The sequence below is a fragment of the Sus scrofa genome, chromosome 12 (genome assembly GCF_054392235.1).
Source record: "Sus scrofa isolate SSC_HxYL_T2T_F1_AM1 chromosome 12, Sscrofa_HxYL_maternal_Yorkshire_Landrace_v2.0, whole genome shotgun sequence".
Taxonomy (NCBI): Eukaryota; Metazoa; Chordata; class Mammalia; order Artiodactyla; family Suidae; genus Sus; species Sus scrofa.
Window position 1 is genome coordinate 3,170,073 of NC_139394.1, and position 27,916 is coordinate 3,197,988.

General features: G+C 63.5%; 2 protein-coding genes and 1 long non-coding RNA gene across 3 annotated transcripts in view; 2 read left to right on the forward strand and 1 right to left on the reverse strand.

Annotated features, from left to right (window-relative positions):
* Positions 1–17,049, forward strand: part of RBFOX3 (RNA binding fox-1 homolog 3) — a 429,284-nt gene extending 412,235 nt beyond the window's left edge. Inside the window, 10 exon segments of the mRNA NM_001445163.1 lie at positions 1,762–1,899; positions 3,672–3,725; positions 4,517–4,609; positions 6,074–6,134; positions 9,384–9,437; positions 9,618–9,750; positions 10,349–10,388; positions 11,253–11,317; positions 12,188–12,266; positions 15,624–17,049. Coding sequence (NP_001432092.1) covers positions 1,762–1,899; positions 3,672–3,725; positions 4,517–4,609; positions 6,074–6,134; positions 9,384–9,437; positions 9,618–9,750; positions 10,349–10,388; positions 11,253–11,317; positions 12,188–12,266; positions 15,624–15,626 — 720 coding nt within the window. The 3' untranslated portion in view covers positions 15,627–17,049.
* Positions 17,050–17,418: 369 nt separating this feature from the next.
* On the forward strand, positions 17,419–27,034 carry LOC146397984 (uncharacterized). Its single transcript, XR_014820625.1, has 2 exons — positions 17,419–17,514; positions 23,138–27,034. It is a non-coding gene; the product is annotated as an uncharacterized LOC146397984 (long non-coding RNA).
* Positions 19,742–27,561, reverse strand: ENGASE (endo-beta-N-acetylglucosaminidase). Its single transcript, XM_021066511.2, has 14 exons — positions 27,432–27,561; positions 26,676–26,743; positions 26,343–26,544; positions 25,347–25,495; positions 24,672–24,829; positions 24,031–24,179; positions 23,575–23,740; positions 22,630–22,733; positions 22,196–22,304; positions 21,843–22,033; positions 21,365–21,513; positions 20,951–21,056; positions 20,572–20,686; positions 19,742–20,400 (listed from the first exon to the last, which is right to left on the reverse strand). The coding sequence occupies exons 1-14, from the start codon at positions 27,539–27,541 to the stop codon at positions 19,981–19,983; spliced, it is 2,196 nt and encodes a 731-aa protein (XP_020922170.2). The 5' UTR covers positions 27,542–27,561; the 3' UTR covers positions 19,742–19,980.
* Between the last annotated feature and the right edge of the window lie 355 nt (positions 27,562–27,916).

Sequence of the window (27,916 nt, forward strand, 5' to 3'; positions counted from 1 at the left end):
GGTGGCGTCAGACCCATGGGACCATGTGACTGCACTTCCTCAACACAGGAGCGCAGAGCTGAGTCTGAGGGACCTTTGAACAGGATGGCCCCTTTCACTCTCTCATCTATGCCATCTATCTCATTTAAAAAAAACTTCTATTAAAAAAAAAAAAACAGGATGGCGTCTAGCCCTTCGGCCCTCCAGACCCCCTCCCAGCTTACCGCCTGGAAATATGCCCAGGAGCTGGCGACCTCCCCTCCCCTCCCCTGTGGTGCCCACCACCCTAGAGCCTAGTCAGACTGCTGGAACTGGAGGAGCAGCCCCCTCCTTCCAGAAAGGCTGATGGGAGTGGCCATCGAGGCCAGCCACTTAGGAGTCCAGAGACAGACCGGCCGCTGGCCTTGGCATGGCCTTCGGAGCACATCCCTCAGCCTCAGCGCGAGGCATGGCCCATGACCTCGGCCTGCTCTGGGAGGCCGTGATACCAGTCAGGGCTCCTTTGATGCCAGGCGGCCACTGGAGGGCAGTTTCTGGGAGCACGCTGTCTGGCCTCTCTCCTCAGCTTCCTCGTAGCGTGTTTGTGTGGCCCACCCTCTCACCACCTGCCAGCACCTCCCTCCTCCAGCCTCGGGGACCCCGCCCACCTCTCCAGGCGTGTCAGACGGGAGCCAGGCCCGTGCCCCCACCCAGGCCGTCGGCTGGAGTCCCGTCCTAGAAGCAGATCTCCAGACAAAGGTTCACGTCTAGGCAGTTTCCTGGGGAGGTGGCCCAGGAACCCAGCAGGGGAGTTGGGACTTGAGACAGAAAGAAGAAAGAAGTAGTGAACCTTTTCTTCTCAGCCCGTTATGCCCACAGGGGCGGGGCGGGAGGGTGGAGGGTCAGAGGACCCCCACCGGAGGGAGCTGGCTCTGTCCCTGCACCCCATCTGCTCCTGGACACACGCTGAGTACCACACGGAGGGCCGTGGGTACCGGCCCGGGCTCAAGAGGAGCTGACCTCGCTCCATCCTCCCGCGCTCCAGCCAGCGTGGATGGGCACCCAGCCTGCCTTTGGCCCTGGTGATTCAACAGGGACTGACCACACCGAAGGCCGTCCTGGCTGTGAGCCCGTGGCCCGTCCCTGTCAAAGTCCCCCCAAGAGGACACTGACACACACTGCCTGCCTGCTCGCCGCACTGCACCGTCCTGGGGCCTCTTCACGGCTTTGACCTCTGGGGAGCTGGTGGCAGGGGCTCCTTGCTTTGTGGAGGCTCTGTGTCCTGAGACCCAAGTCTTTGGGAGCCCCCCCTGCTGACCAGCGTTTGGGTCCAAAACAAGGACAAGGTTTGGGGGCCTGGAGGCGGCCAACTCTGTGCCTTGGAAGATGCACCAGAAGGAGAGGCGCCCAGAGCAGCGCCAGAACGAGGGCGGCCTCTGCATTCATGGGCCGAGGGCAGCTTCTGAAATGCTCCACGTTCTCACAAGAACACGAGACATCAGGGGACAGTGCACTCATGACCCCAAGAACCAGGACAGCCGAGGGACCACTGAGGTCAGACCTCTGTGGACAGGCGGGGCCGTTGGGGGTGCACACACCGGCCGGGAGGCCTGGCCCGCCGCGACGTGGGTGGGCACAGCTCCAGCAAAGACCCGCAGGTGGGACCTCTGAGGCTGAGGTCCTGCTGTGCCTTGTCTTGTGCAAATCCTAGGACAGGGGAGTCCAGGGGGCTTGGGGAGGCTCTGGTCTGGGGTGGGAGCCGAAGGAAGGGGGCGCCTCACCATCCGGCTCCTGTCCCCACAGCAGACAGACGAGGCAGCACAGACCGACAGCCAGCCACTCCACCCCTCCGACCCCACAGAGAAGCAGCAGCCCAAGCGGCTGCATGTCTCCAACATCCCCTTCCGGTTCAGGGACCCCGACCTGCGGCAAATGTTCGGGGTGAGTGTGTCCGGCCCCTCCATCTGCACTCCCACCCCCCACGCTCGGCTCCCCAGGGTTCCTGCCTCCCGTGGCCCTCTGGGTCCAGCCCCCTCTGACCCGAGCCGGTGGGATGGGAGGAGGGGGAGGGATCTGCATGGCTGCCACCCCCACCTCCTGAAGTCCCCAGGGCTGCGTAGAGTCCCCTCAGGCCCAGGCCTGTGCCAGTCAGGTTGCCAGTCGGAGGGCCCCTCCTGATGAGTGCTCCAGGGACCACTGTGCCCCCAAGAGGGCACCGGGCAGGGCAGCCAGCCTCCCGGCCTCATTCCCAGCAGCCCCTGCCTGTCCTGTGTGCCTGGGGCTGGCACTCTCAGGCCCAGGCGTGGGGCGCCAGGAGAGCCCACGATGGGAAGCGGGTGCTTCCTGGATTCTCCCGCTCCATCCCAGACTCTGCTCCATGGGGTTTCAGCCAGTTGCAGTGTTACTGCAGAACCCTGCCGGCAGCCCTTTAATGGTGGTGACTTTCTTCTGTCACCTGATTCGAACACCCGGCTGGTGCGCCACCCACTGGGTGCAGCCTGCCTGGCCGTGGAAGACCCAGGCGCTTGGCCCGTGTTCTGTCCCTCTCTCCCCTCTCCCACCCCAAGCTCTCCTCCCCTTGCCTGCCCTGTGCCCACTCCCCACTTCCGCCACAAATCAGGCAGCCTCTGGCCCCTGAACCCCACCCCCGACCCCAGAGGGATTTGTCAGGCAAACAGGAGGGGGCCTCGGGATGGTGCAGGACCCACACCTGCCCTTCCCCAGATAGCCATTCCCCTCCGGGGGCCCCGCTGGAGCTGGGCAGGATTTAGAACCATGGGAAGATGAGGATTCTGCCCCTCTTGGCCTCAGCCCTGGGCAGCTGCCAAGCCTCTCTGAGCCTGGGGCCGCCACGTATCAGATCAGTTCACCTGGATACCCATCCGCTCCCTGCATCCTGGACCTCACCACACCTGGTCCCCGCAGGATGCCCCTCAGCTCAGCCCCTGGCCCGCAGCACTGTCCTCCCTCCCCAGTACGTGGCAGGGCTGGCAGTGCCTCGATGCCCGGCTCCACGTGGCTCTCTGCTCCCTTGATACCCACCTCCTAAATGTTATGGGGTGGGGGATACTCATCAGCTGGGGGCACTGGAGGCCTCAGGGGACCTCAGCTGGCATTTTAGGGACCAGGCTCACAGGTTCTTGGTCTATGGTGCCAGTGAGGGAAACGGGGCTGCCCCTCGGGGGTGCCCGGCCAGTGATGGGGCCGGAAGGGGGCAGCCAGAGCATCTGGGTCCAGCTGCCTGATAGATGTCTTGGTCAGCAGAGGGGCTTGGGGTCCCTGCCTGCACCTCACACAGCTCAGCCCAAACAGCACAGATGGCCAACAGCACAGGGTCCCCCCCTACCCGGCACATTGCCTCTTCCAGGGACTCCCTCCCCCCAGCACCCCACCTTTTGGGAAGGAGTTATGCAGAGACCCGTACCACTGTGTGGGAACTAGGGCTGGCTGGCCAGCAGGGAGAGGAGGGAAACCACTGGTGATGCCGCAGATGAGGCCAGTCTCCTGGCGGGAAAAGTACTCTGTCCCCCCTTCACCCCCCACCCTCAGCTACCCAAGAGCCCCTCCGTGTCCCTGTAGGAGGCAGAAAGGGGTCCAGGGCAGAGGACCGGACATGGGCAATGGGCAAGGGTCCCTTGGGGAGCAGGCGAGCCGGGCCGGCAGTCTTAACCCACCCTCTCCTGTCTCCCCCACTCCCATCTCTGTCTCCGCAGCAATTCGGAAAAATTTTAGACGTGGAGATCATTTTTAACGAGCGGGGCTCCAAGGTGGGTGCCGCCCAGAGGCGCCACCATTACAGCGCCGGCTGTAGGTCCCGCCAGGCTAACGTGTGAAATGTGCGTTTCCTTCCTGGAGAGCTTCGAGCCTGAGGACCCCTGAGCGACACGGGTGCTTGTACTCCCCGCTCCTCCGCCCCCACCCCACCCCGCTGTCTGTGTTGTCGCTGCTGCTGCCGACGCTCCCTTCTCTCTAAGCTGCCAGGACCTCTGTCTGCATCCAAGCCCCCAGGCCTGAGTCCCCAGCCTGCGAGTTGCTCCCCTGGGGCTGCTGGCCTGCCTGGAGCTGCCCAGAGGCTTGGGGAGGGCCTGCGGGGGGGGGAGGGCAGGCGGGAGGGCCCGCAGAGTCCAGCCCTGCTCCTGGACCGGAAGACCCCCCTGCCCCCGGGCTCCTAGGGTGAAGATGGGTGAGGCCGCCCCCTCAGGTCCAGGAGGCCAGCCTTGGCCTCCCAGTGGGGTTAGGGCAAGACCTGGTCAGGTCAGTGTCTCTTATCGCTTTGGCCTGTGTGCTCGGAGGTGCCAGGCGGTCAGCTCAGGCCAGGCTCAGGCCAGGCCAGCAGCCGCCCCCACCTGGGGCTGTACCCCTCCTGGGCATCCTGCTGGTGGCACCAGGACAGACCTCTGAGCTGCCTGAGTCCCTCCTTCAACTCACCTGACTCACCCCTCTCTCTCTAACCCTCCCCCGTTGCCCTGCCCCCTCCCACCCCACCCTTACGCCTCCTTTTTTTTCCTTTTTCTCATCCTATGTCTTTCTCTCCGTGTCTGTCCTTCTCCGCTCACAGGGTTTTGGGTTTGTAACTTTTGAAACTAGCTCAGATGCTGACCGAGCCCGGGAGAAGCTGAATGGGACGATCGTAGAGGGACGGAAAATTGAGGTGCTCAGATAAGTGTGCTGCGGCAGGGACGCCCTTGAGAGCCGCCTCTGATCACCCCGGGGCCCCCGCCCTGCCCTGCTGCGGCCCTGCGGAGAGCCGGGCCAGGGTCCCATGGCGAGGCCACACCGAGACCAGAGCCGAGCCCACCACCTGCTGCTCCTAGTGGGTCTGGACCTCAGGCCGACCCGGAGGTCCCCCAACCTGCCCCCATCCTCTCCCCAGCTGTGGAGTTCAGTCAGACACTGGAAGGAGCCCCAGAAGTCATGTGTTCAAGGCTTGGCATCTCCAAGGACCTCAGCTAGCCTGGTCCGTCCCCTCGATGAGAGGGGTGGTTAATCTCCCCGCCCCCTCTCACCAAGGAGCAGCAGCTGCCCCTTCCCCACCCCCCGCCCCGCCGCACTGCCTCGTCCTGCATTTCGCCCCAGAGGGCTGGCAGCAGTAAGTGGCCAGAGCCTAGAAAGGAACCCAGCTCAAAGGAGCAGAAGGGAGAGGGGCGAGGGGTCCCCCCAAACTCCCCACCCCCTCCCACCAGTGCCTAGAAAGGAACCCAGCTCAGAGGAGCAGAGGGGCGAGGGGTCCCCCGACACTCCCCACCCCCTCCCTGCCCCTTCTGGGGCCTGCGTGTTCCCACCCAGTGCTGAGGCTCTGGGATCTGGGAGCTGGGCTTCCCAGCAGGCCAGGGTGCCAAGAGAGGGCAGGGCCAGCGGCTAGCGCAGAGCCCATGGGAAGCGCGGTGCATGGGCCCGAGGGGAGGGTTTGAAGAACGGGGGTGCTGGAGGCACCCACCTTGGCCAGGATCCAGCCCGGCGTCTCCAGGGGCTCACTCTGATGTGCCCCCTCCCTCAAGTCCCACGCCTGCCCTGATCTCTGCTCCCTGTGCACACGCCTCACACTCCTTCCCACAGCCCCGCCTGACCCTCTGGCAGCCTGACCAGGGGCTTAGATGCCCTGGCACCTGCCTGCCCCTCCCCCATGGGCCTTTTCCCCTCCCCCCCGCCCCACAGGCACGGGCACCCCCTCAGAAAGCCCTCTGCTGGCCTGGGGGGAAAGGGGTGCTGCCCCTATGGGAGGGGGCGGCCCTCCTGGCACCCAGAGCAGAGAGGTCTTGGGGCCGGTCTGTTGGCCCAGCTGGGTGCCTTGTGGAGGGTCCAGCAGCCAGCCTCTCCAATGGCCCTGCGTTGCTGGAGGGAGGCTCACTTTGTGGGGATAGCCGTGTGGAGGGCGAGAGCCAGTGGGGCCTTGGGAGGGGGCAGCACAGCGGAGCAAGGAGGGCAGGCCCAGGTTGGGGGCCAGGCTGGTGGCCGAGGCTGGCCAGTGTCTCTGCCCAGGTGCACTGGGGCCTCCTCGCCCACCCACAGCCCCTTCCGGGGCGGCCCCAGAGGAGAAGTTCAGAGCAGCACTGGGGCGGCCAGTGGCCCGCAGGCCAGTGCCCCCCTCAGCCTCTCCCTCCCTCTCTCTGGGCAGGTCAATAACGCCACGGCCCGAGTCATGACCAACAAGAAGACTGCGAACCCCTACACCAACGGTAAGGAGCCCAGGACCGCGGGGAGGCTGCAGGGGCCGCCAGTGGGGACAGGGCCAGGGGGCCCAGACTGCGGGAGGCCGGCCTCCCTGCAGGCTGAGGGTCCTCTTGTGTCCCAGCTCTGCTGCCATCAGAAGGGAGTGGGGCAGCAGGGGAGCTGGGGCCGCCGCCTCCGCCCCACAGCCGGTGAGACCCCCGTGCTTTCCCCAGCATGCACGGGCTTCTAGCGCAGGGAGTGGGAGCCACTTTCTAGATTGTCCTTTATTTCCTAAGCGCCGAGGAAGGCCTGGGCTGGAGATACTCAGAATTTAATGAGTGTGGTGACAGCTAGAGGGACAGTCCCCCCACCCCTGGGGGTTGGAGGCGCTGCAAGTTTGAGGCCCCACCTGCTGGGAGAGCATGGCGGCTGGGTGGCCAGGCACATGCGGACACGGACTGTAAGCGGAGGTGGCTGGTTGTCTTTGAAGACAAGCGCTAGCTGCCCAGGGAGCAGAGGGACAGCTCAGGCCACTGCATGCCTCACCTTCACCAGGTCGGGGCTGGTTTGGGTGTAGCTGGCAAAACATTGGGGTCTTTTGGAGTTAGTCCCCCTTGCCAGGAAGCAGCAGCCCTGCTCCGTCTCCCAGGGGCACGTGGGCTTTGCTCCCTTCCCGCCAGCAAGACAGAGGGGACCGAGCACCCCCCACCCCACCCTCTCTTTCTTGCCTTGGTCTGATCAGATGCACGTGGAGTCAGGGCACGGGTCAGTGTGGAAAGCCTAGGGAAGGGCCGTGGGTGGATCTGCCACCTGACCTTCCAGCCAGGCCTCCCCCTCCGTCCTCCTGGGGCAGGGGCGGGGGGGGGCCCCCTTCAGCCAGGGCTCCACTTAGATTAGGCTGTAGTCACACCCATCCTGCTTTTTTGAGGACTATCAAAGCTCAGATTCCTGGAGTTCCCTGGTGGCACAGTGGGAACTCCAAGCGTTAAGGATCCAGTGTTGTCACTGCTGTGGCTCAGGTCACTACTGTGGTACAGGTTCGATCCCTGGCCCAGGAACTTCCACGTGCTGCGGCCGCAGCCATAGAAAAAAGAAGCTCAACTTCCTGGAAATCCGGGGGATCCCCAGCTTTGCCCACGCCGGGTATGACTTCTGTGACCTGGTGCTAGGCACAGGAAGAGAAGGGGTAGATGTTCTTCCAGGGTCGGGGTGATCGTGGCAGCTGTGCAGCCTTCCCGAGAGCTCCTGCTTTCTGGGCAGACCCGAGGATGCTAAGGAGCGTGGGATTCAGAAGGGAATTCATCCCTGAACGCCTGCATCCTTGGCACAGAACAGGCACAGACGGAACCCATGCCTGCTGAATGACAGGGCGTGGAGAGAGGGAGAAGCCTCTGCCCACCTCGAAGGCAGCAACAATTTCATTTCAATGTCTTTGTGGGCTTGGGCGAGGGTGACAGGGGCTGCAATGGTCCGGCCCTGGGTTCCTTGCGGGTGGCAGTGAAACCTGGCTCGTGGTCTCTGGTGGCCGAGGGTGTGGCTTGACTTTGCTTAACGCTCTAGAGGATTCAAACTCATAGGTCGGTCAGGGGGGCAGAGGTTTCCACTGCAGGCACCCAATGCACCAGGTTTGACCAGGTGTTCCTATTTGCAGAAGAAACAAAGGATCCACTAGGTGGGTCTCAGGCTGGGGTCCCAGTGAAGCGGGGCCAGAGCAGCAAGTGGAGGCACCCAGGAGTCCAGACTTGACAGGGGCAGTGCCAGGGCCGTCTGAAGCAGAAGTGCAGCCTCTCAGACGACCCAGAAGAGCTGCTGGATGGAACCTGAGGGAGGTGGGCCCGGGTCAGTGGTACAGGACTCTGCTCCGTTGTGGGTTGTTGCTAAGAAGACTTAGTTCTTGGGACTGGAGTTCTTCCCAGAAGATGAAGAGTTGTGTCCTTCCTGACCTGGTATCTATAGAAGATTCCAGAGGCTCGCCAGTAATGTTCAGGGGCAGACGCCTGTGTGGGTCCCGTGACGGTGACCCAGGGATGGAAGGCGGCCCACAGTCTCATGCAAAGCGTGGAGACAGGGGGCCCCCGGGAGGAACCTCCGGGACACCAGCCCCAGGGTTGTTGGAATCTGGGTTTGGGACGTGGAGCTGGGCCCGGGGGCATGCTGCAAAGATGCGGGGAAGCTAAGGGGCCAGGGGCTGGGCCTGGTCAGATGAGCGGACCCTGTCCTCACTCCCTGACCATCTGGGGCCGGTGCAGGCTCAGCCAGCTGGTTGCCACCCCCCGAGGCTCAGATGGAAGCAGGCCTTCGCCCCTGCACCTTCATCCCTGGTGGGAGATGAAGACCAGCCCGGAAACAGCCAGCCCACCTGCGGGGGGGGGGGGGACAGGGAGTGGCCAGGACTGGGGGTCTGGTGTCCTCGGCTGGTTTGACTCTGGCTCTGCCACCCGCCAGCCCTGTGATTCTCCATGCTGCCTTGCCTCCCTGAGCTCCCACTTGCTCGTCTGTAAAATGGGAGGGCGAGGCACTTCCTCCTTGGCTGCGGCTCGTGGTAGTGCTGAGGACATGCTAGCTGTCCTTCCCACCCGGATCCCGAGACCCTTCCTCCCCAGCTCTTCCTGGGCAGCCCTCCCATTGGCTGCTTTGGTGAGAGACAGTCACGGATAGTGAGAGCAGGACTCGGTACTGGGAAAGGCGTCCCCTTCGAAGGTGGAGGAGGTTGCCAGCTGAGGCCAAGCACCTTCATTCACAGCAGCCTCTGACCCTCCTGGATGAGGGCAGGCAGGCGCCCACACAAAACAGCTCCCACGACTGGGCTGTCAGGCGCTAAAGCAGCCAGGCCACCCACCCCTGCTGGGGGCCTGCAGGAGCTTGTGTGATGAGTTCCGCCTTCCCTCCCAGTGCTCTTCTGCAGACACTGCAGACGCCAAGCTGCTGGGACCGGTGCCCTGGAACGGGGAGGCCCAGCGCAGGCTGGAGAGGCCCAATATTTGAAAAGAATCAAGATACCAGGTGGATGGTTGGGAGTGACTGGGTCCCTGTTGGTTAGGGAGCAGAAGGCGCCCAGCCAGTGAGGCTGCAGCATCCCCAGAGGGGCCCGGGGTCTGTGTTCCTGCCTCATCCATGCCCCCGACTACGAAGGGAGGTCCCGCCGGCCCTCTGCAGCTGCGCCGCCCTGGGAATGTCCGGGCGCGGCTCAGCCTGGGTCTCGGGGGTTCCTGGGCATAGCGTGAGGTAGGAGAGAATGGGAAGACAGTCACTGGGTTTCTTCTCTTCTCTTCTAGGCTGGAAGCTAAACCCGGTGGTAGGCGCAGTCTACGGGCCTGAATTCTATGCAGGTAACAGCTAAGCCCCGGAGTAGGGGTGGGCAAGCCTGGCCGGGTTGTCCTGGGGAGAGGCTGGGCAGGATGGGGTCGGGTGGGTGTGGCCGGGGCGTGGTTAGTGTGGGTGTGGCTGAGGCCTCCGCCCTCTGCCTCCGCCCTCTCACACCTTCTGCTCTCCGACCCCCTCTCCTGCAGTGACGGGGTTCCCCTACCCCACCACCGGGACAGCCGTGGCCTACAGGGGCGCGCACCTACGGGGCCGGGGCCGGGCTGTGTATAATACGTTCCGGGCTGCACCGCCCCCACCCCCCATCCCGACTTACGGAGCGTGAGTACCTGGGGGCGCAGGGAGGGAGACTTGGAGGAAGGCCCAGGGGGCCTAGGAAGGGAGGTGTGGTGCAGCAGGAGGGGCTGGGCAGCTGTTCCAGATCTAGGGGGCAGTGGGCGTGGGAACCCGGACCTCCACACTGCCATCCCCTCCATATCAGTACCCCCCCAACCCTGCCACGGGATCCCAGGGTCACTGGCATGTGGGGGACATTTAGAGCCCCAGCATCTTGCCCAATGCTTTAGTGGGTCCTCGTTGGCCCTGGAGCTCAGTGGAGCGCCTCTAAGCCCTTCCTGGTCCATTCCCCGGGGCCCAGCGCCCTCTGCCCCTGGTGAGGGAGACCGCTGCTTGGGGTGGGGGAGAGGGAGGGGAAGCAAGGTGGTCCCATGGGCCCCGGGGTTTGTGGGAGAAAGGAGCTGATCAGCAAGGGTGTTACTCTATTGTTATACCAAAACAGGGCACTGGAGCAAACGCTTGTTAAAATGCCAGTCCCATGGACAGGGCTGGCACCCTGCCCCCTCCCTCCTCAGCAGACACCGGAGCCGGCCTACCCCACCTCTCCAGCGTTCCCACCACTTTCTTGTCCGTTTGCTTCCAGGGTCGTGTATCAGGATGGCTTTTATGGTGCTGAGATTTATGTAAGTGCAGCCCTGGGGAGGGGGTGGCATCAGGCATTTAGTGTGTCTCAGGGAGCAGAGTCTGCCCTCCCTGCCCCACTCCCTACCCCCTCCCATCCTGGGAACCCGGGAAGGTGACCTCAGCACAGCGAAATCTGGGTTACTCCTGGTGGGGTGCGAGTAGCAGTGGGGCCCCCGCAGCCCCGATGAGCCAGGCATGTCTGCTCTGTCTCACAAGGTGTTGGTTGTATGACGCGGGCAGTGGGTGACTCTCCATAGTCCTCGTCACAATGGGGTCACTGATTTGTCCATTGCAAAGGCCCAGAGAGAGGCCAGGAGGTAGGGGCTCCAGGCCAGACCCCTTGATGGGGTCCAGTCTCTTCTCTCCTTTTCTGGGGCTGCACATACTGCTACTTGAGCTCGGAACCCTTGCTGACAACACCCACCCCACAAAGACCTCCTTCCCCCCGGCCTGTAATTCTGCAATCCGAGGCGTGCCCTTGACCCATCCCAGTGTGTGGAATAGCACCCAGCGTCACCCATGGGTCCTCCACACCCATCAGCATCAAGTCAGGGGCACACTGGCCTCATGGCAGGTCTGTGAGCACCTGCTGGGCTCTGAAGCTTTGAACACAGCTAGCGGTGTAATGGGTGCCCAGCCGTGTGTTGAAACGCACACAGGGACGCCTGCACGAATGCGGTGAATGGACCCCGCTCACCTCGAACCAGGCCACTTGACAGTCCCCAGTCCCCAGACCCCCACTAGACCACAAGCTGGGTGCCCCCAGGCCTGCCAGCCCTCACCTGACCAAGGTCAATGTTGAAAGCTCTGTCTGCCCCATTAAGCTGGTGTGCTGTCTTCCCCCCCCCCCACTTACCCTGCAGGGAGGCTATGCTGCCTACAGATACGCTCAGCCAGCAGCCGCAGCCGCAGCCGCCTACAGTGACAGGTACTCTCAGCTGGTGGAGAGCTGGGAGGCAGGGGTCGGGGGGAGACGTTGGGCTCAGACCAACAAGAAGCCTTACACGTGGTTCAGAGCCTCGGGATGCTTCCTCCAGGTGGACACAGGGTCTAGACAGAGGAGCGCAGGTCCACCTGGCTTGGAGACCCCAAGCCAGCAAACCCCCAAGTTCCACAATCACGTCTTGCCTGCAGTAATGGGGAGACCAAGGCCTGACCCCAGCACCCCCAACCACCCCAAGCTCTGGAGGCCCCGAGCGAGAAGAGTAATCAGGAGCCTTTGCTTTAGCCACTGGCACGCCTCTGATCCTTCTCAGTGCCCCTGGGTCCGAGATCCTTCTGCCTCGTCCAGGCGTGGTGTGCACCGCGTGGGAGCCTAGCCTCTGCCCAGCCGCCAGCACGCCCAGCCGCCCGGGGGTGGTTCTCTTGTTTTGAGGGCAGGTCCTCAGGGGTGGCCTGGCCCGGCACCCTGCCCTGTGGGCACTTGGCCTCCTGGCCACAGAGTTCCAGCTTGGGGGAGGGTGGAGTCTGCAGTGCTGGACAGGCCGTGGGCACTTCGTGGAGGGCAGGACAGCCATTGCTCTTGACTGAGGCACCGGCCCTGGCCCGGGGATCCCCCAGGCCGCCCTCCAGGGGCAGGCAGCAGGCTCGGACCCACGCCTTTGTTGCAGCCTTGTCAGGCTAGCACTCGCTGACTTGTGTCCAGCTGTGTTTGCGACACTTCCCTGCAAAGAGGCAGGAAGTGGGGGGGGTGCGGTGGGGAGGGGCCTTGGGGTGTCACCTACGGGGGAGGCCGGGACCTGCTGTGTCCCTCACCTGCGCCACCGCCCCCACGCCCCTCCTGTGCTCGCCTCCCCAGTTACGGCAGAGTCTATGCGGCTGCGGACCCGTATCACCACACCATTGGCCCCGCAGCGACCTACAGCATTGGAACCATGGTAAGGAGGCTGCGGCCGGCTGCCCTCGGCCAGAGCCACGAGGTGGGCCCGCCTCGTGGCCGGTGGTGGGGCAGGGCGGGCGCTCAGGGGAGTGACCCAGGCCTCTGGCCTGGTGCCTGGAAGGGCCGAGGCCTGGGTCGGGACTGGGGGGGAGTTCCCCTTTGTGCCCTGGCGGCGTAGAGGGAGGCAGGTCAGCCCAGACAGTCAGCTGCCCGGGGGTGACTTCCGGTCATCGGGGAGGCCGCCTGGCGTGGCCCAGCTTTCTGAGCCCCGTAGCCAAAGCCCCGCCTGGGCCCTCGGTTCCGCGGCAGGAAAAGCAAACCAAACCCTCCCAGCAGAGGCTCCAGAGGCAGGCAGGGCCTCCACCTCTCCTCATGTGGGTGTGTCCGTGCCATGATCCCTCTGTGTCCTGTCGTCCCCTGACTGTACCTTTCCTCACGTCAAGGTGGGGAACGAGGGCTGCCCGCTGTTGCTCACCCAGGCCCCTGCCCTGTGACCCCTCCAAGGCTGCTGGCGGGGTGACGGGGCTGGGCGGAGGGCCGTGCTTCTGAAGGGCTTGCCGAGGCCGGAGGTGTGCGGGCCAGTGTGTCTGTGTGTGTGTGTGTGTATGGCCAGCTGTCGACACATGCAGCCCAGCTCACTCTGTACCCCCAGATCTGCTTCCAGTGGACAGCCACCTCCCGGGCCCACCCGGCCCAACCCCAGGGGGTGCTCATGTCGGTTTTTAGCTAGCTTGGCATCAGCATCAAAGATGAAAACATTCTGGGGGATAAAGAGGGAGGAGGGTCAGAGACTACGGATTTTTTTTCTCTCTCCCTTGGTTTTGATGACTCCGTCCCAATATTTGTTTTCGTTTTCGATTTTTAATGAGCCTCAGACCTCCCACGCAGCCTGCGGTGACTGCTGGCAGCCGCGGGGCGCAGGCCTCTCGAGGGGGCCCCTCGGCTTCGGGACCAGCCTGGCCCTCCATGTAGCTGCTAGCTAAACGCTTCCATCAACTCAGAGGGTTTCCTCTTGGGGTTTTTTTCTTCTTTTTTTATAAAGATTTTCTGTTTTTTACCCCAACTTTTCTTCTCTGGCACTTATCATTTTCCTCCCTTTGCTAGGGAGACCGGTGGGTGGGGCAGGTGGGGAGCCCCGGGGGTGTGGGAGAGCAAAGGGCACCAGAAGGACGGCCCCTTGGAGCTGGGTGAGCAGACGCAGCCCCTCCTGGTGGAGCCAAAGCCTCAGGAACCCTGACCGGAGGGCCTTCTACCCTCCTGTGTCTGGAGGGGCTGAGTCCTGCCCCCCCCTCGCCAGCCCCACTGGGCTCTGAGGAGGTGGGGCTCCTGTCAGATGCCCCCCCGCCCCAGATTACGGGGAAAGGGGGCAGGGAAGGGCCAGGCCTGAGCCAAGAGAATCACGGCGAGACACTCAAACCTCGTCATCCAGAAGCTCTGCGGCTGGTGATCCCAGCACCCCCTGACCCCGAGACACCAGGGCCCCTCCTGCTGCCGTGACCACCAGCACGCATCCTCCCTAAGGCCAACAGGAGGGGGGCAGACAACGGGATTTAGCGGTTTCTCTTTTTTTTTTTCCTTATTTTTTTTTCTTTTTGCTTTTTCCCCCCCTTCCCCAAAGGTGGTACTGATTGGCTGTTTTTCATCTTTGATGTTGCAGGCTAGCCTCTGCCGAGGAGGGTACAGCCGCTTCACCCCCTACTAGCAAGAGGCCCAGCCCCTAACAGCATTCACACTGACTGCCTAATACACACCAAACCCAGCAGTCCAAAACCAGGCACAGCCACCCGGAGGACAGTGCACCCCTCCCGGTCAGCGACACGCGCCGCTGACCTCCGCGACTCTTAAGTCCATAGGTTTTACCTCCAGCCAGCTGGTCTTCCCCACGATGGCGTGTGTGTCTTTGGCCCTGGTCACCCCCGTATGTCTGAAACCTTGGTTCCTATTTTGACTTTGTTGACGTTGTGCCCCCCCAAGCCATTTCAGGTACAGTATGCACATAGTGGGAGGGGCTAGGCTGGGCAGAAGACCCCTCCCCAGAACTAGCAATAGCGCCCAAGAGGGCCATGCCCACTCCCCGCCCCCTGGGCTACAGAGCCACAGAAGACACCGGCCTGGCCCCCCCAGGAAGCCACCCCAGCCAGTCTGGGGTTCAGGGATCGGTCGAGGGGTGCCTGCCTGTCTGCCCTGATGGGTGGGTTCCTGGCCAGGACAGTGCCTCCTCCCCACCTTCACCCAGGTAATCGCAGGCGCAGCCGTCTGCCCTCCTGTCGCCATCCAGCTACACTAACATTTCTGATTAAGTTTCATTGATGTTTCCTGCTGAAGTTGGGGGGGGGAGCCACATCAGCCTCAGGGGTTCCCTTAGCCTCTGTGGTAAGAAGTGAAAGTGTAGGAGGAAATCTCGCTGCCCCGGAGCCCGGAAGTGACCCAGCCCTGCGCTGCCCGGGCCTGCAGCCTCTCCCCTCCAGCCACACCCCTGAGGTGGGGTCCCTGCCGGCCCAGCGTCGGGGTCTGTGCTTGCGTACAGCACTGCCCTCCCTTCCCCAAGCCTGGAACTTCTTGTCCGGGTACCTCTCCGATAAGGGAGCCTGAGCCGGAGGACAGGGGAGGGTGCTGCCGCTCCTCCGGTGCTCCTGGCGGGGCCATGCTCAGTGTTTACCTCCAAACCCGAGGGGCTGGGGTCTGCGGGCAGAGCAGAGACCTGAGGGAGCATCTGGAGAAGCCACCAGACGGGCCAGGGCCCCGCCACATGCGGGCCCAGCACCTCCAATACAGGAAAAAGTGGCACAGCCAAGGGCCCTGGTCTCCTTCATGTCGGAGCTGGGCTTCCAGGGGCGGACGGCCCACTAGAGGGTGTGGGTCCCCGCCAGCCAGGGCGTGATCCTCCCCCCTCCATGGGCACATCCATTCCAGCTGATGGAGTGGGCAGGTCCCGCCTGGGGTTCCCCTCACGGGTCACTTCCACTGCCCAGAGCACCTCTCAGCTGCCTCATTCCAGGTCCCCCACCTGCCACGCCCTGATCTCAGCCCTGGTCTGCCTGGAGCCCCCGGCCCTGCCCAGTTCTCAGCAGAGCCTGCCAGCGGCGTCTGCCCGCCCGGGCTCCCTGTCGCTCTTCCCTTCCCGCAGCGCCCTTCTCCGCCCTTGACCATGGCCTCTCTCTGCCCTGGAGGCCGAAGGTCTGCATTAAATTCACTTACTCAAGACAAGGAGGGCCCTGAAGCTGGGAGTGGGGCTGGTATGGGGGCCCGTGCCCACCCACCCGGAACCCTGGGGTCCCAGGTCCTGGCGCCCCCACAGCACCCCTGGCGGTTGCTTCTGTGAACTGCAAGTCCTGCCTTTCTGTTTCTGTTGTAGTGAAAGCTTCCGCTGTTTCCTTCTTGGACCGTGAAGGGCAAAAACAAAAACAAAAAACACAAAAAAATCACAAAACAAAAAACACAACAAAAAAAAAAAAGATGTTCAGATCCAAGCAACAAAACCAACCAAACCGAGAAGCATCCACCACGTCCGAGTCCGCGAGCCCTCGAGCCTTTGCACCTCAGCGAGGGAGCAGGTCCGCGGCCCCGCCGCCAGCGCCGGCAGGAGGGAGGTGGGAGGGGAGCCTCCGTTTTCTACCAAGTCTTCCTTCGGGCCCGCTCCGCGCAGTGTGGGCTCAGTGGCCAGCGGCCGCAGGTCTGAGCAGGAAGAGCGGCCAGCGGGACTTGGCCTTGGTTGCCGACTGTGCCAGAGGAGGGGCGGCCGGGCTGGGCGGGCGGGGAGGGGGCAGCTTTCCATCCCAGGGCTTCAGCTGTGCCCAGTCACCCCGTGTCTCCCACGCTGTGCCCCAGCTACCCCTCTGGCCCCGCGCCAGCACCCGAGTCCTGCAAACCTCGGGAGGCGTGTGCAGCCCCCGGAGACTGTCAGACCAGCAGCCCCGGGGTCCGCCCCCAACACCAAGGGCTGAGGTGTTTCCAGAACTATGGGGCACCCAGGCCCCCTCCCTCCACGTGAGGGGGCTCCCGGTGCCAGGCCAGGGTCCCCTCCCTGCACCTAAGCGCGTGGGAGGACTTGCTCTGACCCGTCGTTCCTGGTTCCCCGTCTGGAGGAGGCCCCGGGCCTGGTCCGGGGGAGGGAAGGCCCGCCTCGCGAGCCAAGGCCTCATCACTGGGTCGATACCTCGGGCCCCTGCCCTGCAGTGCCTGGTCCCGCGAGGGAGCAGAGGGACAGGCCAGGCCGGCGCCTGGCTGCGCGGTGAGGTTGGGGTCACGGTGCTATGGGTCTGGACGGCAGGAGCAGAGAGGGCGAGGCGTGGGGGGAGGCCGGGGCCGTCCACAGCCCCCTCCCCTGCCCTCGGGTCAGGTCCGGGGTGGGAGGGGCAGCAGACCAGGCAGCAGGGAGGAGCCCCTGGCCAGGCAGGGGAAGCAGCAAAAAAAATAACAAAAGACTAGGCTCCGACATGGCTCCACTGTCTCATGAAACTTAAAAAGTAGGAAACTACACCTCACTTTCTATTCAGCATCAGCTCCTGAAGCTCCTGAGATGAGGCTCCTTTTGTACTCCCGCTGTACATAGCCCCGCCCGCCTCGGCTCCTCCTCTGTACAGGCCCCGCCCCTGCCGTCCGGCCCCTCCTCCCGCAGCCGCTCTGCCCGGGCCCTGCGCCCTCTGCCCCCCGACCCCCAGGACTGCAGCCAGGCCCCAGGCTTCCTTTCTTACCATTCTGTATGCTTCCAAGGTGTGACCATTCAAATCAACAGTATTATTATTATTAAGATTATTAATAAAGATTTCTTTCTTCAAACCAGGACAGCTCTTTTTGATTTGCCAGCTCCCGGACAGAGGGTAGAGGGCACAGAGGACCGGGAAGGCCCCTGGGGTTGGGCCCAGGACAGGCAGCTTCCCCCAGGAAGCCAGAGGGGAGTCAGAAGACCCTTCGGGGAAAGATTCCAGAGCCCCCGCCCCCTCCTCCAGAAGGTCGGCCCCCCACCCCTTCGGGAGCCCGGAGCCAGGCCTCAGGTGCTGGCTGCCTGTGGGTACCGAGTAGCACCTGTGAGGTTACCAGCAGCTTCCAGGGAAGGAGGGCCCCTCCCCCCAGGCCGCTGAGTGGCGGCTGCCGGCACCTGTGCCTCGGGGCCTCTCCGCACGCCGCCCGCACGCAGCCCCCAGCGGCCGGGCTGCCATCCCAACGCCGGAGGCCGGCTGGGTGGCTGTGGCCGCTGCTCGTGCGGGGGTCTCCTCGCGTGTCCTGAGGAGCGGAGCTGCCTGAAGGTGAGTAAGCCCGCTGCTCCCGCCCCGAGTGAGTCTGCAGCGCTGGCCGGTGGGGCAGAGGGAGGCCGCCGTCCTCGACGCCGGGGGAGGGGAGCTGGGAAGGGAAGGGAGCGGAGTCCAGACCGAGAGCTCCAAAGCCCGAGGCTGAGGGCAGATTCCACCCCCCTCGCCACGACCTGCGTTCTGCATTTTCCACAGCGTCAGATAATTTATTTCAGAGCGATTACACACAGCAGAGGGTCACAGGCTTAAATGCCGACATAGTAATTTTCCCGCACATGAGCCTTGACTGTCGGTGGGACTGGGGACCATGGTCTTGGGGAGCCCGGACTTGCTCGCCATGCTCTGCTAAACGCCTTTGCTTCTAATTGCTAGCTCACCCGACTGTGAGAAAATAATTGCTACTATAAATTTTCCCTCCTTCTCTGCATAAAATATTCGGAGAACTAGCACTAAAAAAAAAAAAAAAGCCTCCTGAAAGGAGAGCAGCAGGGCACACGTGGTTACAATGGTGCTGCCGCTTTCAGGAGCCCGGCCCTACGCCTGCCCAACCCCCACTTCTGGGGACTTAGGGGAAGCCAGGTCTCCCCCAGCTCCAAAGGAGGGAGGGGAGGGCAGTTCCCATCGTGGCACAGTGGAAACAAATCTGACTAGGAACCATGAGGTTGCAGGTTCAATCCCTGGCCTTGCTCAGTGGGTTAAGGAGCCGGCGTTGCCACGAGCTGTGGCTCAGATCTGGCATTGCTGTGGCTGTGGTGTAGGCCGACGGCTACAGCTCGGATTAGACCCCTAGCCTGGGAACCTCCATATGCCACGGGTGTGGCCCTAAAAAGGCAAAAAAAAAAAAAAAAAAAAAAAACAGCGGGGGGAGGCTTGGAGTTCCCGTTGTGGTGCAGTGGAAACCAACGTGACTAGCATCCATGAGGGCGCAGGCTCAATCCCTGGCCTTTCTCAGTGGGTTAAGGATCTGGCGTTGCCGTGAGTTGTGGTGAAGGTCGAAGATGCACCTGTGGTGTGGGCCGACAGCTGCAGCTGATTCAATCCCTACCTGGGAACTTCCATATGCCCCAAATGCAGCCCTAAAGAGCAAAAAAGAAAATAAAAAAGGCAGCGGGGGGGAGGTCAAAGCATTTCAGGGAAAGTTGAGGGACCAGCCCCCCAATTCCAAGTCTCCTGATGCTCCTGGTTCACACCAGTCTGATCGCAGAGGCGGCTTTCTGGGACTGAGCTGGACCACACGTGTGGGACATGAAGAGTAAAACGTTCCCAATTAGGAAAGATGTGAAACCTGAGATCCTCGTCGAGCTGAGAAAGGGGCACGTAGGCACCTGGGAAGCAGGGCCAGTGGAGACAAGCAAGGCAAACGTTGCCCAGGCAGGAGACCCCCTGTGTGGCCTTCTGCCCTCTGCAAGTTGGGGCCAGGACGGAGGCAGTGAGGCTGCACTGCCACCTGGTGGCCTCTCCCATCACTTCCGTGTAAACTCAAGTCTGCTGACCCCGAGCCCGGCTGGACGCTCACCCTGGTGTCCTGGCCCAGTCGTAGCACAGGGGGAGGACGACAAATGGAAATTAACCCCCACCGTTGGCCTAGGAGGTCTGAGGGTGAGAGAGCCCAAGAACGAGGGGCTGACAGCCTCACAGCAGTCTGCTCTGGCCTGGAGGGAAGGGGCCAAGACCCCACCAAGGAAGCTGTGTGGCTGGAGAAGCTTACGCACCCCTCCCAGGGAGAGAGGAGGAAGCAGGGGGAGGGACGGCAGTGGCAGGACGCTTCACCTTCGCCGTGTGGGGCTAACACCCTTCACGGTAGCGCTTGGAGGGAGGGCATGAAGGAAGGAGGCGGCTGGGGCCCCGACCCGGGACCGGGGCCTTCCTGAGCCCTGCCTGGCCTCCTGTCGCCCAAGCCCGGGAGCCTCGCTCACTGGGCTCGCTCGCTTCGCTGGTACCGATGACTCAGAGGAGACGAAGCAGGACACAGATCCGACGGGGATTCTCCAGAGTGGCCCGGGCTCAAGGGGACAGTACCCCGGGAAAGCCAGGACATGAGGTGGTCTGGCCTGCACACCTGCCCCGGCACACGTGGGGACTGCTGTTCCTGTGCCCCCCACTCTGCACTCGGGGCCCCTCGGTCTCATCCCCACCCTTGGAAGCGTCTCCAGGGCCAGCTTCTGCCACAGTTGAGCTCCTTCCTAGCTGTCCATCTGCAGGAATAAATGGTCACCATAGCGTCTTGGCCTATTAGGAAATACCCTTTATGGAATTTTCTGGACTAAGCTTTTCCAAATCCTTTCCCGTGTATCTGTGGAGTAGACACTACAGAAAGGGATTAGACAAAAAGCAGGGGATTCACCCTTGGGAATTATGGCTTCTCAGTTTTCCTCTCCTGAGCCCAGCCCTCAGGACCCACGTCTTCCCCGCACACAGTGGGGGCCTCGGCTGGAGACAGGAGACGCTGTGCTGTAATTCTGCTCACGTGCGGGGCGTGGAGTAGAGCATGGCCGCCCTGCCCCACTGGGCCCGCGGCACCAGGAACCCCTCCTTGGGGACAGGCTCCACCAGGAACTCCACTCGCCCATCCCGGCCGGGCTCTGCGGCTGCCACCACCAGGTCCACTATCCGATACCGGTTGACAAAAGCCAGGCCCAGGAGCGTGGGCTTCTCTGGCTCCGATGGCCCCCCTCCGGGAGCGCCGCCCCCTGTCCCCCGGCAGCAGTGGATCCGGAAGCCCCGGACACGGGGGAGGAGGTAGGCCCAGTGCAGAGTACAGCTGAGCTGGAGCCCAGCGCGGCCGCCCTCCCCGTCGGAGGTGGCCGGCCGCCAGCGCACATGAGAGACGGTCACAGCCTGCACCTGGGGCAGCGGGGTCAGCAGGCTATTGGCATCCACCACCTGGCAGAAGAGAGGAGGCTCAGCCCAGCCTGAGGGCCCAGGCTGGGGGCACCCAGCCCCCAGATCCCCGCTCCCCCCCCCCGTTCCCCTAGGGGCCAGAAGGGGGAACCAATGGGCGCCCAGGCGCCTCTGCACCAGGACAGTCCCCACCAGGCCCCTGGGACGCCTCACCTGGATCTCCCCAAGGCGACAGGTGAAGTTCTCTTCCTCCTGGCTGCCCGGAGGCCGGGAGAATCTAACGAAGAGGTCCCGCAAGAGGCAGCCCCGCAGACTCACCTCGTAGCAGCTGGGGAGGCAAACAGACCGGCCGTGAGGGCCTCAGCTCGGCGCTTTCAGGCTGGCTGCTCACAGAAGCCCAGAGCCGCAGGGAGGCCCGTGCCACAGGGACCGCTCCCGGCGAGTGACCTGGGCTCGTGTCGCTGAGCTGCGGGACACCCGAGGGCCGGGGCCCCCGCCTCCCTCTAGTGCCGGGGTCTCAGTGGAGGGCCCCTCACTCCTCAATCCCCACCACAGTGCAGCCGGCTGGACTCGCAGGAAGGGAGGGACTCACCGCTGGACCCAGCCCCCGCTGAGCCGCTGACCGCAGCGGCCCACCCATCTGGCCAGCTTGGTCGGGGGCACCCGGAGGGGTCGGGGACTGCGCCTTGAGCTCCTTTCTGCGGGGAGGAGACACAGCACTTTAATAAGGAGAGTCCAAAGGAAACCACATGGGGAGCTGTCACTGCACAAGGAGCCGGGGTGGGGAGAGGGGCACCCTGGTGGCCGAGGTGCCCGTGGCCCAGCGGACTGAAGCCTCAGGGCTGGAGAACAGGAGAGCTCGCAGATGGCTGCACAGGCCTGGACCACAGGCGCCCACAACCCCAGCTCGCTGACGCCCTGTGAAACCTTTCTAGGCCCTCCGCCCAGGATGTCCCCTGAGAAGGGGGAGGCCTGCAGGACAGGAGGGGCCAACCCGTCCCCTCACCGGTCAGCGCCGAGATGCCTCCCACGTGACAGCTGCCTGCGTCGCCCGTGGTGAGCTCCAGAGCCACCCCCACAGCCGAAGGCCCTTCAAGCTTGTACACCATGGACAGGAAAATCTTGGGTGGCACTGGGACCTCCAGAGAGAACAACCTGCAGCAGGAAGGTCCTGTGATGAGGCCGCAGGGCACCCACTGCGAAGCCAGAGTCTCCCCAGGAACAGAGGAGAGAGGGCCGTTCCACAGGGCTGGCCTCAGGTCTGCAAGATGCAAACGCCTGGGGAGCGCGCCCAGCGGCGAGCAGACAGCTGACAGCACGGACCCGCAGCGGCGGTGAGGACGGTGAACTGCGCTGCAGGTTCCTCACACAGGGACGAACATCCATCCTGGTCCCGTCCGCACGGCACCCCTGCTGCCCAGCCGCCACCATGGACGATGGGGAAGCTGACGGGCGCCACGTCTCTGCCTCACTCACTCACCTACCTCACAGCCACATCTCCAACCTCGGGCGGAATCAGCCCCCGGATGAGCAGAGAGCTGCCCCCGTGCCAGGCGTCTGCCAGACAGCAGCGCGTCTTCACCCAGCCCCGTCCGTCCTCTTCCAGCCTGTGCTCTCCAAACAGGGGCTGGATTTCCTGGGCACTCGGGTGGTACCAGGGCCCCACCGCCTCCTCCTGAGGGACGGGGCAGAAGTGAAGGGAGGTCTGGGGGCAGAGGGAGCCGCCATCCCTGAGGCCCTGCCCCCTGCCCCAGGGGAGGCCCAAAGGTGCAAGAGAAGGCAGCTCCTTCGCCAAGATGTGACACGTCCAGGAAGCCCCCCCCCGCCACCCGCGCACCTGGCCATAGCAGACTCTTCGAGTCCCCATGCCCAGGCAGAAGGAAGTGACAAAGGGCAAGGAGCAGATGCTGTGTGTGGGCAGGTAGCGTTCCAGCAAACTCCAGAACCTGCAGAGGAGAAATGCACAGAGGCTCAGGTCCACAGAGGGCGCCTCGAAGCCCTGAACCCGCTCTTGTCACCTGAGGCGTCCATCACCCCTTCCCGAGGGACCGGAGCCCCCCCACTGCAAGTCTTCAAAGGAAGTGGTCCCTCAGGGTCCCAGCCTTCGCCCTGGTAACGGGTCTCCAGGATCCCCAGGAGCAGCCCAGGCGGCTGAGCCCCTCGCCCTGCCTTAACCCCCACCCCCAGGGGAGCAAGGCCTAAAGCCAGGAAATCACCTGAGACCCCCACTGTGGTCGGTCCCACTAAGGGCCCGGGAGGCGCAGGACTCACTTGTCCTGGTTCTGGAAGAAATCCCCCTTCTCCAAGCACTCATACACCCAGCCAGGCGCAAACAGAGCTGCCGAGAACCCGTGCTTCCGGATCAGCTCCAGCGACTAGGGAGACAGCAGTCAGGGAGGTGGCCCCACTAGCACCAGCACCCACGCGTGGGGACGAGTCTGGGGGGCGGGGCGGCCTGGAAAGGGGACAGGGAGCCCCAGCAGCTCCTGCGGCTTTCAGGGCTTGTCCCTGCGGCTCCACAGCCGCCCAGAAGAGGGCGCCAGGCGGCGGGGACACGCGCGGGGCAGGGGTCTGCCGCGGGGCGCCCACAGGATTCGCATCTCTCTCACTACACCTGGCACTGTATTATCAGATTCAGGGGAGCAGAGGGAATCTTGAGTCACTGGATTAATTTATTCACTTAAAGCTTAATTAATGAGTTGAGACTGTCCCCTGACTCCCGGGAAGGGCAGGATTGACAGCCCTGGGACAGGCTGATTCCCTGTTTATCCCACACCAGGTGCAGCAGCCCCGCTTCTCCTTCCTCGCTGCTGACGCACCTTGCCAGAAAAACCTTAACTAGTTATCAAAACAGCAGTGCCCCAAACTGGGGGTGCTTCACCTGAGCCCTTAGCTGAGCTAAGAAACACCAAACATGCTCCTGGTGCTCGCTGAGTGCACGTGCTGCTCTAGATGCGAGCCCGGGGCCCCGCGATGTGCGGAATCGAAAAGGAAGGAGAGCGCCTCGTCCACGGACCCCCGAGTGAAACTGCGCCGTCTGCCCGCAGGAGCGGGCGGGGAGTCAGCGTTTTAGGACACAGCTCGTTTCTCGGTGCCCCGGTCTCCCTGCTCTGGGGAGAATCGCTGCTGCCTCTTTCCCTTGAGGTCAGAACTGGGAATGAAAACGGCATGCAGGCCACTGCCACCTCCTCCCTGGCCTCAAAGGCCACCACCTACCTTGTCCGTGTCGAACCGGCCCCCGACGACGTTCCCCCGGGCGAACACATCCACTCCCACATACACGTCGGCCCGACGCTCCCCGGCCTGCCCCAGCATCCGCTCCAGATGCGCCTCCCGCCAGTTATAGTTAGTGAAGAAGCCGTCGCAGGAATCGAAGAAGACCCTGGGGGTGGCGAGAGCCGGCGTGAAGCCCCGGCCACCGACCTGTCTCAGCCTCCTCCCCTCGGGCACTTGCGTCCTCTCGGCCCGAGGACTTCGGTCGCCTGCAGAACCAGGCAGAATCTGCTACTGTGGCCATAACCCGGTCACAGCCCGGCTGGCAAGGTGTGAAGCATGTCTGTTGGCGGCCATCTCCCTTCTGTTACCCAAGGTGGCCACGTATGCCAGGCCTCCGGGAGACGGCGGGAGCGCCCGTCCCCCGCCCAGGGCCCGGCCGCCCTCCTGCGGGCTCACCTGTTCTGCTCGTTGAGCTCATCCTGCCATTTGAGCTGCCCGCTGCTCACGACGCTGTCATACCAGAGCACCAGCCCCCCGGGGACCTGCTGATGCAGCCGAGCGGTCAGGTACTGGAGGAAGCGGGGCACGTTCCCCACAGCGGCCAGCTGCAGAGAGGGATGGCGACAGGCCCTCCGTGAGGCCCAGAGAGGTCTGTCGGGAGAAGCGCCAGCCCCAGGTCCACAAAAGAGCCATGTCCCGGAAGCCCCCAACCCACAGCCACCGAGCAGAGGGCCCAGCCAGAGGTCCGACTTCCCTTCTGTTCTGAAGCAGGAAGGACGTGGACACAGCGATCAGGAAAGGAAAAAATGCAATGAAGGGAAGGCCTGACGGGAAGCCACACATGCAGCCCAAGCAAAGCAGAGACAGGGGAGGAGGAGGAGGAAAGGGCCGCCTGGAAGGAGCCGGAGAAGCAAAGCTCCGCCGGGCACGGCTTCCGCGCTGGAGAAGGTCCGTCTCCCTGCGCAGCAGCGGAGGCGTGCGATCGGTTGGGAGCTGCCGTGACACGGAGCCGGCCTGGTGAGACCGAGGACACGGTGGAGAGTCCCTACGTGGCACAGGGGCAGGGCGGCCCGGCGCCAGGAGAGAGACGTGCTCACACTCAAAGCGTTCTCGACGTTGATCAGCCAGCCCTCGAATCGGAAAAACTGAGCGATCCGGACCAGCTGATCGGCCACTGCCCGGTACGAGCGCTCGTCCCCGGCCAGGAAGGCCTCGCAGAGCCGCTCCCCTTCTTTCCACTCGGTGATGAAAGTCCCTGCGGGACGGGAGAAGCGAGGGAGGTCAGACCTGAGTCTCGGTTCCCCCCTGACCCAGCGGTCCCCAAGGTGTGGCTCCTGCCCCAGCTGCAAACTTGTCAGTGTCCCCAGAAAGCAAGAGAATCAGATACCCCGAAATCGGTCAGACAAGCCGATTAATGAGAAAGCTGGAGAAGCACCGCCCTTCCCCGGGGGTCGACCGCCCACAGCCTGCAGCCAGTCCCACCTCCTCTGAAAAACCAGTTCTACTGGATCACAGCCACGCCCTTTTGTCTGCCTGTGGCTGCTACTATGTGGCTGGCAGTTCAGCAGTGACCCAGTGGCCTGGAAAGCGGACACTACTTATTAGCCGGTCCTTTACTGAACAGGTCTGCCTTCGCCTGTCCTAACCCATCAGGACGGGCAAGGAGCTCTGCCCATTAAGAAGCGGCCAGAGCCGGAGCCCTTTCATCACCGGGTCACCTGGCAGGTGTGCCCACGAGTCTGGCTGAGTGGGAGGCAGGGCCCGGCTCTTACCCAGCACGCAGACCCCATGCCTGTGGGCAGCGTTGGTCCAGCCCACAGGGGGGATGGTGACCAGGTGGTGGCTGAAGTACACGAAGACGTCGACGTACTGCCAGTGGTAGAAGGAATAGGGACTCTGGGCAGCTGAGCCTTGAATAAACCTGGGCGAAGAAAGAGAACAAAGTCAGGACCCAGAAGCAGATAAGGACGCGGCAACCCCAAGGGGAAGAGAGAGGCCCCGCCGGCGAGGATTCTCCTTGAGCCGACCAGCGTGTGCTAAGGGAGAGCGCTGCCGAGCCTGGCCCACCCAGTCCTGGGGCGAGAAGAGGACCGTGCCACAGCCCCCAGGTCGGGAGCAGGTGTCGCCGCCACATCCAGCTGACAGAGCTCCAAGTGCAGGGTCCCCGCTCTGTCCCAAGGTCGGCAGTGCTCTAGGATGCAGCCTGCTTGCAGGCAAGGTTGGGGTTGACAGCCACGCCAGCTGCACGGGCTCACCCGCCTCGTCTGCACCTTGATGGCCAGCTCTGACCCAAGCCTTCCCATCCATCACCACGCCCAAGACTGTTCTATGGACGTCTCAGATCTCTGAGCGGACCCTGCAGCAACTCGGGAGGAAAGGTCCCTGCCTGGGGTGGAGGGTGGGGTGGGCGGACAACCCCAGAGCCAGCAGCCAAGGGAGCCGCGTGCGCTCAGATGAAGGAGGTCACGAAATTAGCTGAAGGACCAAGTTCGGGGCCAGGTGGTCTGAAGAGCAATCCCGCTGCGGCGCCTTCTCCAACTACCAGGCTGCAAGGCTCGCAGTCCCCGGAACCAATCGGCTTCAGAACTGAAAAGGGCATAAGCCGCCACCTAATCCAGTGAAACACTGAGGCCTGAGTTCTCCCGGTTGTGGCTGTGTGGTCTGGCGCCCGTCTCCTGACTCCCCGGCCTAGTTGCCGCTCTCCCATAGGCACTCCCCCTCCCCTCCGTCCCCTCCCACCAGGCCATGCCAGGCCGCAGTGTCCTCACTTGTCATCCAGGTACCCGCCCATCATATCATGGCACAACAGGGTCCGGGGCCTCCGGCTGCTCAAGGGGGGCTGCCGACACTCGGGGGGCCCCAAGGCCACATTGAAGCCATCCTCCGCATCAGGCGCCCACGCCAAGAGTTCCTCCAGAGAAGAGAAGTAAAAGCTGATGGGCCTGGTGGTGTCCTTGTCATAATATCTAACTGGTCAGAGGAGGGAAACAGTGAGGAATCAGTGGAAATTACAGATTCATAACAGAGAACTTGAGATGGAGGGGGCAGGAAGGAAGGCCCAAGAGTGACCAGAGAGCGTTCAGATCCTCCGTCCTTCTCACCTGGCAAAGGGTCTGGGCTAAAACTGACCACTTCTCGAAAGACTGCTGCTTCTTGATTCTCTTCAATTCTAAGCAAAGGAGTTAAATTTTTTTAAGTCAAAGGCTACAGAAAAGGAACACTTAAAGAAAGACAGATGGACCAGGCCCCATGAAGACATGCACGCAGAGATGTCCTCTGCCTTATGCTTTCTAGTGCAAACTATGGAAACGTGCCTTTGCCCATTCTGTATCCTCTCTCCACTCTCCACCTACTGAAGCCCTCCTCCCCCTTAAAGACCAGTTCAGATGTCCACCCCCGCTCCCGCCGCGCTCCTGAAACCACCTGCCCGGTATGGGCGCGAATAAACCTAACTACAGCCGCTGGCCTGCTCTGAGCTATTACAAATGTCACTCTAGGATGTTCTGCGTAGACCCGCGGCCGGGACGGGGGGGGGGGGGGGGGGGGCGGCGAGGGAGGAGGGATCAACCCATCTCGCAGATGAGGACGCAGGGTTTTCCCGCCTGCGGCCAGCGTTCTTAGACCGGCTCACTGCCTTTGAGATCGCACCCGGGTTCCAAGATCCTGTCCGCGCCTGCCGCTGTGCGGGGCGGGGCAGAGGGCAGAACCCGTGCGCACACACGGCGTGGGGGCCGGAGATCGCTGCCCTGCGCCCCGGGCACCCAGCACGCTTCCTGGGGCCTGGGATGGGCGCCCACCGACTCCAGCCCCACTGCGCGGCCACGTGACCAGGCCGCAAGATTCGCCCTCCTGCCCACCTCCGCCGAGGCCGCCCGCCGTGCCTCGGATCCCGCTGCTCCTTCAGGGTCGCCGGCGCCCGTGGCCGCCGCGCTGCGGCCCCCCGGGTCCCGGCCTCCGCCGCCTCCATGACGCCGCCACTCCGGCACCTACCGGCAGCCTAGCCGCCGGCCAATAGCAGGCTGGGACACGCCCCTGCCCCCGCCCGTCGGCCAATGGGAGTTGCACAGCGCGGCTCCCCCGCCCCGATTGGCCTCCGGCCGGACTCCGGCTCACGCTCTGGGCTGGCGCGGGCGCCGCCGGCCCTTTGTAGCCGAGGCAGGCCTGGGGGCGGGGCCGAAGCGAGGGGCTCGGCGTGGGCGGGGTCTGAGCCCCGCGCTTCGGAGCTTCGGGCGGGCGAGTTCTCTCTCCCGCCTCGCCAGCCCAGCGGCCTTCTTCAGATAAGCCATCTCCTGAAGGTCACAGTCAGTAAACCGTAGGAGTGAATTCAGTTCGTCTAACCCCT

Bases quoted from the DNA above. Each gene is read 5' to 3' on its own strand.
- ENGASE (XM_021066511.2), bottom strand. From the start codon at position 27,541: ATGGAGGCGGCGGAGGCCGGGACCCGGGGGGCCGCAGCGCGGCGGCCA. The intron at 22,034-22,195 runs GTGCGCGGGTGG...CCCGTCCCTCAG, and splicing joins GAAGAGTCTGCTATGGCCAG to GAGGAGGCGGTGGGGCCCTG. The intron at 20,401-20,571 runs GTGAGGCGTCCC...CTCTTCTGCCAG, and splicing joins GTCGCCTTGGGGAGATCCAG to GTGGTGGATGCCAATAGCCT.